We start from the raw sequence: 16,247 nt of genomic DNA, 5'->3' as shown, positions 1-16,247 counted from the left end.
CATCAGGGGCGTATTTTTTGTGTTTACAATGAGCTGACCTGCGGCCGGATGCACCACTCGGACCTGAGAGGGGCAGCGGGAACGTCCCTGCTCAGACACTGTTTACTCCTGTCAAGGCAAGAGGACCAGGAGAGCTTGTCCGCCCGTTTTTTGTGGGGTTTTTTTTTTTTTAAAAGGGTTTCCAGTCCGTCTCTCAGCGAGAGCCAATGTTGCACACAGATCGGCGACTGAGACAAGCGAGCCCACTTTCACCCTCATTAATCATGGCTCTCTTGCTTACACCACTTAGGTGTGCTTGTGGAACTCTTGTGTGTTACCCCAGAAGCTTTCATTCAACAGTGTCTCTCTCACACACACACACACACACACACACACACACACACACACACACACACACACACACACACACACACACACACACATCCTCACACACACACAATACTGTGAAGTGTAGCAGCGGTGTTGAGATCTGAAGTCCCAACAAATAGAGACCAGACAGAAGAAGTATCCCTATAATTGGGAGTTGACCATATTTCTTCCAAATGCTTAGACGCAAGTTTTCTTCTTGTTTCCTTCCTTGTGAAACAGGACACGAGGAAGGAAAAGTGAGTAAACCCGAGGAAAGAAAAGAATGGAAGCCGTTTCTCGTTTAGATTTTGGCCAGTAAATCTGTTAGATGACAGAATGAGCAGGCGGGCGCGATTCTTTGACTCTGACTCAGGATCAGTCCTTTCATTTACTTTTATGCACTGGCACAGTGGGTCCAAAACCTGGAGCTCATCTGATCCAAGCTGGTAAAAGGTTTTGTTTTATTGTCCCTGTTTTAAAAGGATTATAAATAAAAGTGTTCCTTTACGTATCCTTTCCTGGATGTGAGGGTTTTAATTACTGGTCAACCTTTGTTTACCTCACACCATAAAGCAACAGGAAATGAAAAATATAATGGTAACGCGCGACCTTAGAGAATTTTTTTGGTGTCAACAAATTTGACTGCACGTGCATCGAGACTGAACTTTTATTTTTTTCGCAAAGCTTTTCCGATAATTTTACCGCAATACAAAAGTTTTGAAAGACTTGGAAATGATCCAAGTAACATTTTTGTCATATTCAGGAAGGTTCAAATGCTTTATTTGTCCCACGCACAAGCAACGCGCAGTGAAATTCAGTGCGGCGTGCCCCTAAGGTTGTGCTTAAAGACTAATGTGAAAAGGAAGGATTAGAAAAACAAGTATAAAAGAAAAAAACTTGTAAAAAAGTGTACATACTGTATGTCACAAGTGCAAATATGTCTTTCCATGTAAAATAATCTTTCCAGACTTTTGTTGGGATCCTGTTGTGTGTTATATACTCTACCAGATAATGAGGTGCAGTGGAATATAGGAAGAGCCAGAAACCTCTCCCTCGTCCAGCACTTTCTTCATCGGTACACTGACATGGAGTGGTATTATCTAGCTTATACCACGGCCACCTACCAGCAGAGAAGCTGCGTCTTTCCTTCAGTCTTTTTTTCTTTTTAGATTTGTTTATGGTCGGTTTCACTGGCATGAGTCGGAAAGAGTCTCGGCAGCCGGGGCTGAGCCCTGCCGTGGATCTCTGCAGTTTAGTGTGCCTCTCGCACCGGTACACGACAGGTGACCCAACTGTGGACGGCAGCCGCGTGCGACGGCGTCCTTGTACGGAGTTTCACCGGACACCCGCCGGCCACTCAGAAAGGAGTGCTACCAGAGCCACGTCATGACTGATGAGTAATCGCAGACAAACATATACAGAGACTTCACACTTGATTAAGAATTATAAATCTTTTATTGTGCATGGATCCTTTGTAGATATCATGGCTATACAGATACACTTTAGATACATACCTATGATTATACATTTTTCCCATAACGAACATTTTAAAGTGATATGTCTGGTAGTATGTATAGTATAACAAATTTTCATTTTGGAATGTACGGTGTATGAGGTAACTGCAAACATTAAAATTACATAAAAATGGTCTCTATTTTTGTGCATATTTTACTCATTTTTGTAGCATTTCGTTAATCTCCCCAGCCAAAGGTAGTGAGCCCAGGGTGAAGAGGTGTTAAAATGGCACATGTTGCAATCGCTATCAAAAATAGGAATTTGAATTCTTTAAAGGACAAAGAGAAGACATTTGCTGAATGCCTCAAAGACCAAATCATGTAATTATCCAAGACGGTTTTGCAAGGTACCTGTATTTCATTTTTACGTTTGCAACAGCAGTTATCTGCCCAAAACCAAACAACACTAGACCCAACGGCCAGATTACCAGCGAAAACTCAGCACTAGCAATCTGTTACGAATACTTAACACACAGAGAAAAGGCAAATTTTGATTCACAGGAAGTACATGATATTTTGTATCTGCCATTTGTGGTCCATGATTCATGAGTACTCAGGATTTATTATTTTCTCTGGAGAGTATTAACTTATATTACTTCAATATAATAAAAAAATATACTTCACACATGTATGACCTGACAAAAAAAAAAAAAAAAAAAAATCAAAAGAAGTCATAAGTAAAACATAGAACTACTTTCCATTTCTCTCACGATTACGTATGTTTACTAACATCAAATAAATGTTGCAAAAATAAAAGTAAATAAAACACACATTTAGTGTTTTCTAACACTAAAAGAAAAACATCAAAACTTAAGAGAAATTAAGAAAATTCTCCCGAGATTTTTTCCTCTCCAATTAAGGCCTCTGAAACAACCGGTACATACTTTTTTCTGTTTTGTTTTTTTTTTTTTTTTTTTTTTAATTATGTTTTTTTTTTTTTTTTGGGTTTGTTTTTTTTTTTTTTTTTGCTGAGATAGATCAGCTGTTTCAGTGACACATTATGTGGTACTACAACTTTTAAAACACCCAAAACACAAGTAGGGCTTGCACAATCTCAAAGTGTGTTCTATAAAATGCATCACAAGACCAGGACGCAATCAGTCAAGGTTTTTCTTTCACTAAGGTGCAAAACCAATTACCGGGGAAAAAACGAAACCGAAATAAAACAAAACATACAGTTAAGCATACATTTTTTGTGCTGAACAACAATATTTCGGAGTAAAGCAGCTGCATGATTGTAAAAACAAGCTACAGTATAACTATATGATAGTAAAAATAATTCGAATTCGCTGTTAGTTTGGTTTTTGTTTATTTTCTAACTTTATACTAAGGATTTTTTTTTCACAAACTTACAGGTCCTTGTGTCTTCACTGTACAAAAATATACTAACATTTCTCCAGTCATTTTTGCATCCTTACACATTCTGAACATCAAAAAAGGTTGGAAAGTGCTAAATGAACGTTCTATAACGTGAGCAAGATTTTCATTTCCGTTTCTCCTCTCGCTAGACCCCTTAAACTCCAGCAGGGGCTAAAGTCCCTTCATCTGGCCCTAAAGCCCTCCCAGCCGTGTACCTCGGTGGCACAAACTACATACAATATACGCATCTGGACACACACACACACACCTCACTGTGCAAACACTGGCCCACCAGGTCCCAGGATCAAATAGCACATAGGCTAATGACACACCTACATACTATTTTTGGAACACACCTATCAAAAACAGTTTCATACTGGACACGTAAATGGAAATATAAATAATGACTATTTCTATACACATACATACTGTATATGAGTCGAAGCGCCCCTTCCCCCCCCGACCCCCTCCCCTATAATAAACCACATCCCTCCTCTTTCTGAGTTCCTTATGCACAGGAAGCTGATCATAATGGAACGGAAATCGGAACCGAACAACAGATACCACAAAGTTGGGGCGGGATGACGATGGCAGGAGAGTCAGGAAGGTATCACAGGTGCCAAATAAGGTGTTACACCCTCAAATTATAACTGCTGTTCAGCTCTCACCCACTAGCCCTTCCTCCCCTTTACACCCCCATTTTAGTAATACGATCACTCTGTTGACAACGGAAAACAATAAGTATAAAATGAAGAATACAAAACAACAGAGAGAGAGAGAGGGGAAAGAATAAAGCTATAACCCTGCAGCTGGGTGGCGCAAACTTCTCATTTAATGACAAAGTACTGGATAACAAAAGCGATGAGGATGGCGATGACAGCGAAAACCATGAGGAGGAGGAAAGCGCACTGCTCGTCCGTAAGGCTCCGTCTGGCTCGGCTGGACTCCGTGCCGGCCCTGGACCCCGAGCCGGCCGCACCGCCGCCCACCGCCACATCGTTCCGCTGGGGGGAGAGGGTCACCGTGGGGCTGTAGGGACCGCTCAGCTCCGGGGCATCCTGACACTGACGGATAGCGCACACCCGGAAGCGGTAGTCGCTGTTGGGCTGCAGGTTCTGCACATGGAAGGATGTGGCTGAGCCTTTGTAGGCCTGCAGACATGAGGAGAAGAACTATGAGTAAAAACGGAAAATAAGACAAGAAAGAGTGCGGGGGGAAAAAAGGGTTGTTTTGTTTTTGTCTTTTGAGATACTGCAGATTATTTTTCTTAACCGCAAAAATAAATCATTCGTGTCTTTCCTTCCATTTCGTCACCATGTTGGTGATAATATATCACCGAGGAAATACTGTAGTTCAGCTGCTTATCTGAATCTTCTTGGTAGAGTGAACCTGGTGACCAGTGTCGGTGAAATTATGTTGGTTTGTACTGAACTTGCACTGGGACCCTAAAGCTGACAACATCCTTCCCATGTTACTACTTCTGACAAACTGGACGAAGTCACCTTTCAGCTCGGTGTCGAGCACAATGGAAAAACAGTCAAGTGTTCCTCTATTGACTTTGACTGTTTTTCAATTTACAGAACACTTTCGGATTTATCTGACAGAGTTATGTTGTTTATCGTCTTGGAAGGAGTGGGAAGCCATCTGCCTTTACTCTTTACCCAGATGACACACCCACGAGTTTTTTTTTAGAGAGCCTTGTGAACCTGATCTGTTTGGTTGCTAGAGTGACACTTTTTTGATATTCTCTTTACTGACTGATCTAACTTTTAATTTAAAACGATAAAAGTAGGCGTAAAAGTGAAATTAACACATTCCAAACCCTTTTTTGTTTATAAATTGGAAACCTAATGAAAAACTAGAATTGCTGCCTCAGGGTTGTACGCCTCTGCCAACCAGTCAAGTTGCAGTTTACGTCCATGTCTGTCCTGTCCTCATTATATATGTAGTGAATATGTCTATATATATATGTAGAGTTTGAAGGACTTTAATTAAAGGTATTAAGTTTATTTGCGGAACATTATGATGTCAGAGTGAAGTTGACCTTTGACCGTTTGGATATAAAATGTCATCACTTCATCATTTTATCCTATTAGACATTTGTGTGAAATTTTGTTATAATTAGCGCATGAATTCTTCAGTTATGGCCAGAAACCAGCGACCTTGACCTTTGACCACCAAAATCTAATCCGTTCATCCTTGAGTCCAAGTGATCGTTTGTACCAAATTTGAAGAAATTCCCTCGAGGCGTTCCAGAGGTATTGTGTTGACGAGAATGGGATGGATGGACGGACGGAAGGATGGAAGGACAGAAGGATGGACAGAAGGATGGACGGAAGGATGGACGGAAGGACAGAAGGATGGACGGAAGGACAGAAGGATGGACGGAAGGTCGGACGAACAACCCCGAAAACATAATGCCTCAGGCCGCGGCTGTTGCTGGCGCAGAGGCATAAAAAAAAGATTGATAAAAAAGACCTTTGGAGGAGAATTCAAGTTGTTTTTACTTTATACTTTATCAAACTTTATATTATATCAAACTTGCAAAAGTATAAAATTATCCAATTGCCCGTTATACGCCAGCCAACCAAGACTGGCCTGGTTGGTGCAAAGACTGAAGCAAACTGCCTAAGTCAAACTCCTCTCCTCAGAAAATGAAAAATTCCCCTTTATTAAACATCCAGGCCAGGCCACTGAGACCGACAATAAAAATGGAAACAAACTCATGTGGAATGGCAGCCACATATTTCAACTCCCCGATTCGATTGCCATGTATGATGTGGTGAAATTAGCATAAGTCCGCAGTAGCCATTATTCCACGTTAACGTGGCTGGAGGCCACGGAGAGGGATGAATGTGCCGGCGGGGGCTAGACACATGGGATACCTCATGGATCAATGACCTTTGCATAATGGGCAATTTAAAGCCAGCGGTGACTAATACAGAACGCTGGACCGCTACGCTGGACACATTAAGGCTCGGGATCCATCTGCATCCTGATCTACATCAAAAGGCCACCGTGATGAATGGCAGGTCACCCGCCAGGTGACAAGTGACGGGCGCAAAACACGAAGAGGGAGTAGTAGCAAACCTTCACACAGCAACGTCAGTACCTGTTTGAACTCAGAGTTTCCCATCATGCACTGCAAGGTGTAGGTGATCGGGTCCCCCTTCATGGGCGGTAGGGCCTCCCATGTGACCTCGCAGGAGTTGTCATCTAGACGCTCCACTTTAGGGGCTGGAGGGTGAAGGTGAGAGGCAGAGAGAGCAGACGTAAGTGATATCTGCAATAGCTGAACACGCACCACTTGGGATATCAAATGTAAGACAAGAGATCAACCAGCCAGATCAAGAAAAGGGTCAGTTTCTAATGAAGAGGAATAGGAGTTACTGTAGAGTTACTCCATGTATCAATATTAACAAGTGGACATGCAAACAGCACCGACAGCTCTGCCAACAATAGCCATTTCTGGGCATCACTGACACATCTGAAAGGTTTGACAAGGTTTCAGATGTGCTTACAAGCTACAATGGACTAACTGACCTCTTGGCCTTCTGCCCGTTTATTAGCATAATCTATAATCCTAAACACAGTAAAACTGAACCACCATTCATTGGAGCTTCTCTTCTGAAGGGCAATACCACACATCACTGTCATTGAGATGTGTGAAGGTCTACTTTGGTTTAAAACCAGTCCGACATGCAATGTAATCTACAAAAGCTCAGGGATAGAATTTAGAATAACCACATTTGCAACCTATGAAGGTAGCTTTGAATTCTTAGACCAAATCGCTTTTAATCAGATTAAAAGACAAAAAAACAAAACAAACAAAAAACAAACCATGAAACTTCCAAAAAAAATTTTTTTTTAAAAATGTTTTGAACTTTCTGTTTGAATCAGAGCTTTGGGGGGATTTCTGAAATGGTGGCTGCTACAGGAAGCATTTGCTTTAATACAGGAGAACTTGCTTTTGCATGCACAGTGACTCAGTTGAATTAACAGTGAATTCAATGTAACATTTTTCCCCATTAGCAAGAGTGCCATAAGTATGAGTCATGCTCTTCTCCAGGTAGGTGGCATTTTAAGCAAGAACAAGAAAAATACGTCGTTGTACCGAAAAGCTGAAGTGCCCTGGTTTAAAAAAAAAAAAAAAAAAAAAAAACGGTAGGGAGGGTTTTAATGCTCTGTGTGATATTAAGCTTTTAATGTTAAAATGGCCGGTCTGAATACAGACAGTTTCTAGCTGAGAGTTCTCTTCACTGTGTGGGGAGACGAAAAGTGTTGAGTAACACTGACAAACGGGCACATGACGGCCGGCTTCAAAAGGGGGTGCTGCACTGAGAATAAAAACCCACGTCCCTCGTTCGCGACTTCAACGCGTAGGATCAAACGAGGCTCTGCGGAGGATGGCTGGGACCACACCAAGCTGTGAGGTTAAAAGCCGAGCACGGTGGCTGTCTGTACGCCGGCAATGGGGGTTTGAAAAGGTAATAAGAGCTGATCCGCATTGGGTAAAGTGAGAGAGAGAGAGAGAGTAAGAAAGAGCTGCCACTGTACCTTTCACAGGGGCTGGAGGAGAGCGTGGGGTGGTGAATGTGTAAACATTGGAGAAGGGCCCTTCGCCCGCCTCATTAAAGGCCTGGATGCGGAACATATAAGAGGTAGACTCATTAAGCCTCTGGACTTTGTGTGTGTGGCATGGTCCTTTACACAAGGATATAAATCTGCAATGACAGGAACATGAAAAGGTAGAGAGAGAGAGAGAGAGAGAGAGAGAGAGAGAGAGAGAGGATTTAATGAGCAAGAGGGTCTGGATGACAAAAAGCAAACAAGATGAGCGAGTCCTCTGTCAGGAAATATAAAATGGCATAAAGCAGATCATCAGTTCCTGTCTCCTTATAAGGCACTCCCTCTGGTGCATTACTTTCTGTGCTCCCAACCCTCCTCGATTCAGTTATCTGAAGCTTTTGCTGAAATACCAGTCCCCTGCTCTTATCGGTTTATCTCTTGTCAGGTCACTTCCCCTCGCCGAACTAATGAGCCACCGACCTGCCGCTCTTGTCTCCCATCTGCAGCTGATACTGGAGGGCGTCTGAGGTGGCGGCTTTGGCTGGGCCATCACCCCACTTGAGCCTGAGGGTCTGGTGGCTGAAGGCAGTGCACTCCAGCCGGGGTGGCTGTGGGGGCAGAGGCTTCGTCTTCAGCTTAAAGGTGTGACTAAAGGGGCCTGCTCCCAGGCTGTTCAGGGCTTGGATTCGGATCCTGAGGAAGAACGGACAAAGCGGCATTAACAGTATTTTATCTCTCTGACAGATATTTATGTTCGGCCTCTGTTAATGTGCAGTCTGTAAGTTGTCTGACAGTGACACTGTCCGACTACTGACGGAACACTAGGCTGAGGGTGTTTTAGCTGGAAGGAAGCAATATAATTCAGCCTCAGTCTTTGTTTCATGACAAGTCCAATGTGTAGGGCCAGGACAATGAAAAATATGTCATTGTCCTACAGCTTCCAGACTCCACTGGGCAACTGCCGCAGCGCTGTGTGAACTTAAAATAAACAGCACGTAATTACCCCGGTGTAAAACACATCCTGTGTGGATGACATTTCAGATAAATTAGAAGACTTAAAATGTGAAAAGACAAAAATAAAATACGAATCCATGAAAGAGATTTTATTTTATTTAACTCTGCACGACTTGAGTTTCCTGTAAAAATATTCCTGTTCTATAACCCTGGATCAAAAAGAAATGCAGACATGCGACCTGCTGATATTTGTTGAGCAATGGTAGATTTCTGAAAAATAAATAAATAAAAAATATTGGTGTCATGTCTGGACACCCCAGCTGCTTCCTCGCCAGCTGCCTGCTCTGTCCAGAACAACTCGGATTTCCAAATATAACTAGTCATATTTGGTTTCAGTTGTACCCTTTGTCATCCTTAGGTAGAAAGTATCACAGACCGAGTTAATATACAAGTGTGCTGTATGTGTAACTGATTTGTATCAAATTCTCTGACTCCTGAGCGCTGAGGTCTAACTTTTTCAAAACCGTTAGCTCTCACTGACATCTGAAAGGGGCCGCGCTGGGTTGTACATGCGCAACGCGACATTTTTCGTAAGTTGACGCCGGGGGAGGCACCGACCTGTAGCTGGTGTCAGGCTGCAGATGCTGGATGATGTGTTTGGTGACGGGACCAATGACAGTGGGCTGGCGCTCTCCGAGGTCAATCAGGTAGGAAGTGATCTCCGAGCCGTGATCACACGGGGGGTCCCAGCAAATACCCAGACAGGTGGATGGGGAGTAGAGCGGTGGTGGCCGGGAACCGCTATCCTCCTCTTCCTCCTCCTCATCCGCATCCACCGGAGTCTCGTACCTTTGTAGCTCGGACTCCTTCAGCGTGTAGATGTTGCTGACGGCCGCAGGCACGGAGCAGGGTGTCTGGCACAACACTGCCTCGCTGAAGGGGCCCACGCCAGCCACATTCACAGCCTGCACGAGAGCAGAACGCACGACTCAGCGACCAACGACTAATCAAGTCGACGTCAACTCTCACTTGTGATTGTGAACAGACACGTGTGTAAAATCCACATTTGACCACAAGGTGGAGTTCCAATGTAAACATAGCTGATGACGGTTTCAACAAGTCCCAACAAGACTGTGTGTTCCTCCCCTGCTCCCCTGTTGAAATACAAAAGTCGCTCAAAGAGTACAGCAGGGCCTGAATTTTCCTCCTGAACCAGACCCAAGGCACAAGGCCAACATCTTAATGTCAGACTCTGTCTCTTCTATTGGACAGATGCCGGCTTCATCCGTGACGGACTACTAACGCGTTCATCGCAACTGCACAACAGAGACATGGCCTAACCTGCTGCTCCATCAGTCTATTCATCATGATGAAGTAACTAGTAAACCAACTGTATTGAAGATATAAACAGTGGTAATGAAGCTCTTAAGAAGCATTAGGTAGCCATCAAAACAGACAATAAATTAAAACTCTGCCATCCAATACAGCATATCCCAAAAACTAAATCTTTTGCTTTGCAGTTGCTCAACAAATTAAAACTGACTCACCGCTTTACGCTGATGTGAGAAGAACATTTGGTACAAAGACACAGTTCACAATTCTTTTCCAAACCATTGCCAACCGACTAAAACCACAAAGAAGGAATCTCCGAACCCTGAGGACCTCAAGACCTGAAACTCGTCTCTTACCTATTGTAGTTCATTTTTTACACTCACGATGATCATCAACCAAAAACACAGCTGCAACCTGTTGGTAGGATGTAATTTATCTTAGTTGCATTGTTTTTGGACAATTACAATCACAGCTACAAGTACCGAGGTGTGACATATGGATTTTTGTATTTCCTACTCAGGATGAAAGAATATCCAAGAATAAGCCAACTTGAAACTTAAACTGGCGCTGCAACAGACAAGACAACCGAGGCAGGACCGGCCCAACTGTCATGCCTTAGTGGGATTTGACTCCTAACCCCAACAGACACATTACTAACACTATTGCACAGGCTATATGCACTTTCAAAAAGCAACATTTAAGACATTTTAATGCCTTTCTAAATCTACCACTAACAGACCCCGGGACCGATTTAAAAATACATTTTTGCTTGATCATTGCTGATCAAAAGTTTTAAAACAAAACTGGCAGCGTCAGTGACGATACGCTTAAGAACCTGAAGTAAAAATATTTTGAATAAAACTTTCTCCTTTGAAAAGAGGTGAGAAAGAGCAGGCTGGAATTTGATTTTTTTTTTTTATACTGACATTGCCATTGAAATTCCCCTCAGACCTGTAATGGCAATAAAGTCACTAATTTGATGAGAGCAATATCCACAGACCCACATGGGAACATTTTTGTTGTTTGAGTGATCTTATAGTGGAATTAAACTATTCTTCATTTTATTGGATGCCCCTGGATTCTCAACAAGTCTTCACTAAATGATCGTACTGGAACTACTCAAACAGGGTTTGTAAGGTGGGATATGACTCTTTTTTCAGGTTTGTCTTTTTAACAGTGGGACATAATCCTTTGCTTCATTAAATAAATTAAGTGCTTGTGTTTTTCAACACTCACCTGTACCCGGCAGAAGTAGTTGGTTGCAGGCAGCAGCCCCTTCATTTCATGGCTGAGTCCTGGTCCACTGTAACACACCTGCATGCTGCCCTCAGCAGCTCCCCACTCTAGACGAAACTCTGTCACCGCAGCTCCATTGCAAGGAGGGGCCTAAAAGACAAACACCAATGAGAATCTCCATCAGCACCTAAACAGAAGAGGCTGTCTGGTTGTCTTTAGTAATAATGAAGTGTATGTAAGTTATTGGATAGATTCTCAAAAAGATGCGTGTGATATTATAATGTGTGTACGTAGTTTGGGGAATGGAAGTGGAGCTGGTCTTACCTCCCAGCTCACAACAACACAGCTGGGGGATTTGCATGTGGTGGAAGGGGCCTTGCACTGCTCAGGGGCCCCAGGGCCGGTTGTAACCTCACAGCGCTCCGAAAGAGGGCCAAACTATCCGCACAAATGAAAAAAATTGTTAAAATGAATTCTTATATTAGACTTTTCAAATCAAATGTAATGAGAGAGGGTTGAAAGCATGTATTAGAAAACAAAAACACGCCCCCAAACAATCCCTTTCTCCTGTTTTTGCTAGACCATTTTTGACGGCATTTCTCACCCCAGCCTTGTTCGCTGCCTTAAGACGGAAGCTGTAGGTTTTGCCAGGCATTAAGCCTACCACGGAGCAGTCCAGCTCTGGACCCTGGTAAACCTCCCTGCTCTCCTCAGACTGCGGCCCGCTCACTTCTACACTGTAGCAGGACACTGGGCTGCCTCCGTCTACCTGAGGGAGACCTAGGAAATTTGTGCAACCAGTGTTTATACATCAATATACTTTAAAAAGGGTTGTCCAAGAAAAAAATAATACAGTATATTTACAAGAGATAAATGTACAAACAATGCAAATTGCATAATCAAAGCTCACTGCTTTGAGTTACTTTGCTAGACAAATAAATGCATCAACAGAAGCTAGAATACATCCCACACAGATCTGAGTTGGAGAGGAATGACTCACCCCAGCGCAGTTGCACCTCCCTGGCTTTGGGCTTGCCCACCAGCCGAGGGGGCTGGCAGGGCCCTGGGGGCACTGCGGGAGTCTGGACCTGCAGGGTCTCCGACAGCTTGCGAGGGAAGACAACACACCAATTAGGACCCAGAGAAGATATCAAATTGACAATCTCACATCCCCACTCTCTCTCTCTCTCTCTCACACGAGACAAACACACTGGATGCAGATTGTCATTTTCACCACTTTATCAGATTGATCCAGGGCACAACAGACCAGAAAGGAGACAAATGTGAATGCATCATTCCAAGGTACACCAGCAAACAGAGAAAAATTCTGTGTTCCTTACGAAGCCACGGATAACGTTAGACAGATTGAGAAAGACCTATTTTTCACCAGTCAGACAAACTCTACTTCTGTGACAAAAGGCAAACATGTGAGTGTTATGTCACATTGTGCCGCACCAAAAGGCAGCAGCTCACCGCCGTGAGTCATGTTGCTTTACAAGCCCCATCATGAATAAATGCATGCACTAACAGCTGATGAAGAAATTAATGAAGGGTGTCTGTGAACAGAACTAATTAAGAAAAACATCCTGTGACACATGCAGGGAGGGTTAATCGATTAGCGAGCTTTGTCTTGTACATGCACACTAGGAAGCATAGGCTAATCTCCCAACATAGGAGACTGGGTGAGTGACAATTTCCTATTAAAACTCACCATAAATAGAGTGCATATCTGGAATTAGTCATGTAAAATTTATCAGATCAACCAGTGAGATTCATGGCTGCCTGGCCTCACGATTATCGTATATGTAACAGCCACGAAATGCATCAGTAAAAAGAAAGCCAGTAGAAAAACACTACACAATCATCAGGTTTACAGAGCTACATTGTTGAGTGGACTGCAGTAGCCAATATGGGGAGAGTACCTGTTTATATATGTGATATCTGGGGTGATCCAGCTTTGCAATTATTAGCCCGTTTTAAGTTAGATACAAGAAGTGTAGGTAATAAAAGCTGCTGTAAAAACAGCTATTGATTCTAATACTAATCCTGTCACTTGGCACTGTGTGTATATTAATCTAAAAAAAAGGATTTTGTGATCGTTTTTCTACCTATGAGCAAATAAAAATCCAAACTGCTAAGCAAACTCAAACTTGAATTCCTGCGGTGCAACACGGGACCGTCCGTGCGACTGTGTGTGCATGTGTGCTGATGCTGAATGACTCACCGGACTCTGCCCCCCCTCGCTCATGCAGTAAACTCGCGTCTGGTAGGAGCAGCCGGGCTTCAAGCCTTCACACACATGCTCCATAGCTGGCCCCGAGTACACCAGTTCCCATGACAAGCCTAAGTACAAAAACATTGTCAATACATTTTAATTCTTTCAATTAACTAATGTTTTCAGCATCCAAAAAAAAAAAAAAAAATCATTTTCTCCTGAACTAATTCAACATTTTTATGATCACCGTTTTTAACTTACCGCTTAAACCCTCAGACAGCTCCACAACATACTTTGTGACTTCTGCACCACCGTTATCTTTCGGTTGCTCTGAATTTGAAAACAAACACACACAAAAATCATTATAAAACTGCACTAACCAAGTTTATCACCGAGGTAGCCTCGCAATGCCAGTAGGATCAGCTTTCACTATGTTATGTCTAGAGATCCACTCGAGAATTGATTAATCCCAGTATAACGCGCGCTGACGCAAATCAACAAACTATGAAATGTGGGGGAGTGATTTCATGACAGCGGAACTTATTTTCTCCAATAATTCTAAAAACCATTCAATATTATACAGTCAGCAGGAAATATTAATGTAGATGAAGTATGATTTGCCAATGACATGGCCTTTGTAATGAAAACAGAGAAGCTTGACAATGTTTTCATTCCTTTTTTTTTTCATTCTGAAAACTGGAAGTAGAGACCGGGTACAGCAGTGAGTGATGTGTTTGTCCAGTGAGGTGTACGGAGGACTCATGCTGATGTCTGAATGAAGGAGAGAACTGCCAGTCATCCACTGAACAGACTCCTGGAAATATCATCTGTCTCTAGCAGATTCATCCACGGCCAGTCGGAGCTCAATGAGAAAAGTGAAATTGTAAACTTGCCTTGCCAGGTTGTCAAGTACTTTTAAGACTCAAGCCCTTTTATATGAGAAAGGGCAACTGGTAGGAAATGCTCACCCCAGGCCATCTTGAAGCTGTTGGGCAGGACTCTTCCTCTGATGACAGGTCTGCAGGGACTGCTGGGTCTGTCTGGTTTTGTGATGAACTCGACCACTTGGCTAGGGTTACTCTTCCCCTCCGAGTTGTATGCCGCCACCTGGAGAAAGTGCATGAATGCAAGCAGTGAGAAGTCATATTATTCTTGTCAGTCAGTAGGGGCAAGCGTATAAAGGTCATTATGTTTCCTGATAACAAGCACCGACTAGACTCACAGAAGGGTAATGAAGGGATCTGAGAGAGACAGCGAGTGTTAACACTCTGCCTGCAACCAAAATGGCCTCAGACAAATACCACATTATCAAAAAGATTCAGCTCCTTAAATCTGCAGATACATTTCAGCAAAACTGTTTAGACACCACAAGCATTGCATTCAAAAAATGAGGCAATAAGGTTTAGTGGCATTTGCATTTCTCTGCGGCAGATCTCCAATTATATGAAAATCTCGGTGAGCCTGCTGAGTATAGCTCATCCACATACTCTACCAAGACAAACTAGCACAGCGCCCAGCCTGCCCTCACACTGTACAGCCGGATAATTGGAAACGAGGGAGGGAGGGAGGGAGGGAGGGAGTCTTGAGAGTGACTAATGAACATTTTTTTCGGGCATACGGTGGTTTGTTTGGGTAAAACAATACCAGGGCTGTAGTCTCCCGGTTGACTGGTTGATAGGTTGATCGATATTCTCTCGTCCGACCAAATTCTCATTGGTTGGACAATTGCCGATGTTACTTTCATAAGGACAAAACCGCTAGGATCAATAGCCGTCCAGGAGCAATCCATTATTTTTTGGCACCCAACCTAATGGAGACTGCTCGATCGAACTTATTTAACGTTTACTGAATGTTTACTCTGAGTCGGCTCCAAATGAACTGACACCACGTCAAAGAAGGCGTCGGAGCGGCTGCATTTTTTTAAAACGAATGACCAAAAAGTCGACTGTAAAATTTGCAAACGGCAGTTTGCATATCACAGCTCAACGACCAACATGGCATATCATCTAAAAACAGTAGGCTAACTTGCGTTGGGATGCTCCGCCAACCTTTGTATTTGATGCTTAAGGCTTTAAGTGTGAACATAACAGAATTGGCACATCACAATATGCTATGCTGCAATTACTAGCTTTTCACGTTTATTTATATATTTTTTTTTAGGGTAAATGGGGCTACTAGGTAGAGTGCACTCAGTGCACTGTGGCCCACTGTAGATAATCTAGAGATTTTTCTTTTCCCGTGACCAATCGACCGATTGAAGAGCAGGTACGATTTCAGTCGATGAATATTTTCTTTGGTTGAAGACGGCCCTGCCCAACACCTTTCTGAAAGTATCATGTTTAAGAATGCCGTGGTGTGGATTATTCTGGCTATGTGAGTAAAAAGTCTACTAATTCTGTTATCAGGCTATGATTTCATGCTCTTAAGCGTTGGACAGATAGAAAGAGCACTTGTTGTCTTTTGCTGCAGGCAAATAACAAGTATTAATGAGAGGGGCCAGTCTGAATTCCTGTGAAGTGGCTCCCAGCGTCAACTAACAGAGTTTAATTTCAGAGTAAAGCACAGCTATTTAGCCAAACTGACTATGAGCAAGTTGTGAAATATAGTAGTCATGCATAACTTGTGCAATGAAATAAAACAACCAAAACCAACGATGAATTGGACTGTCACTCAATACCTTCTAACTTTCCTATGCCCTCTGTAGCACTCAGCCCCAAGCT

The 16,247-nt window shown here is 43.0% G+C and overlaps 1 protein-coding gene across 4 annotated transcripts in view; it reads right to left on the bottom strand.

The window, feature by feature from the left end:
• Positions 1–2,847: 2,847 nt before the first annotated feature.
• Positions 2,848–16,247, bottom strand: part of fndc3a (fibronectin type III domain containing 3A) — a 49,708-nt gene continuing 36,308 nt past the window's right edge. For 3 of the 4 annotated variants that reach the window (XM_040130385.1, XM_040130384.1, XM_040130383.1), the window contains exons 16-27: positions 14,496–14,634; positions 13,789–13,857; positions 13,537–13,655; positions 12,313–12,418; positions 11,917–12,092; positions 11,637–11,750; positions 11,313–11,462; positions 9,363–9,709; positions 8,271–8,483; positions 7,779–7,945; positions 6,334–6,458; positions 4,049–4,372 (exon numbers count right to left, since the gene is read on the bottom strand). In XM_040130385.1, coding sequence (XP_039986319.1) covers positions 4,049–4,372; positions 6,334–6,458; positions 7,779–7,945; positions 8,271–8,483; positions 9,363–9,709; positions 11,313–11,462; positions 11,637–11,750; positions 11,917–12,092; positions 12,313–12,418; positions 13,537–13,655; positions 13,789–13,857; positions 14,496–14,634 — 2,049 coding nt within the window. Of the gene's footprint in view, positions 4,373–6,333; positions 6,459–7,778; positions 7,946–8,270; positions 8,484–9,362; positions 9,710–11,312; positions 11,463–11,636; positions 11,751–11,916; positions 12,093–12,312; positions 12,419–13,536; positions 13,656–13,788; positions 13,858–14,495; positions 14,635–16,247 lie in introns of all 4 variants that reach the window. The other variant, XM_040130386.1, reaches the window with a different exon arrangement.

The sequence above is a fragment of the Xiphias gladius genome, chromosome 7, assembly GCF_016859285.1.
Source record: "Xiphias gladius isolate SHS-SW01 ecotype Sanya breed wild chromosome 7, ASM1685928v1, whole genome shotgun sequence".
NCBI classification, from domain to species: Eukaryota; Metazoa; Chordata; class Actinopteri; order Istiophoriformes; family Xiphiidae; genus Xiphias; species Xiphias gladius.
Note: the sequence above shows the minus strand (reverse complement) of the source record. Positions and strands in the feature narration are given on the sequence as shown.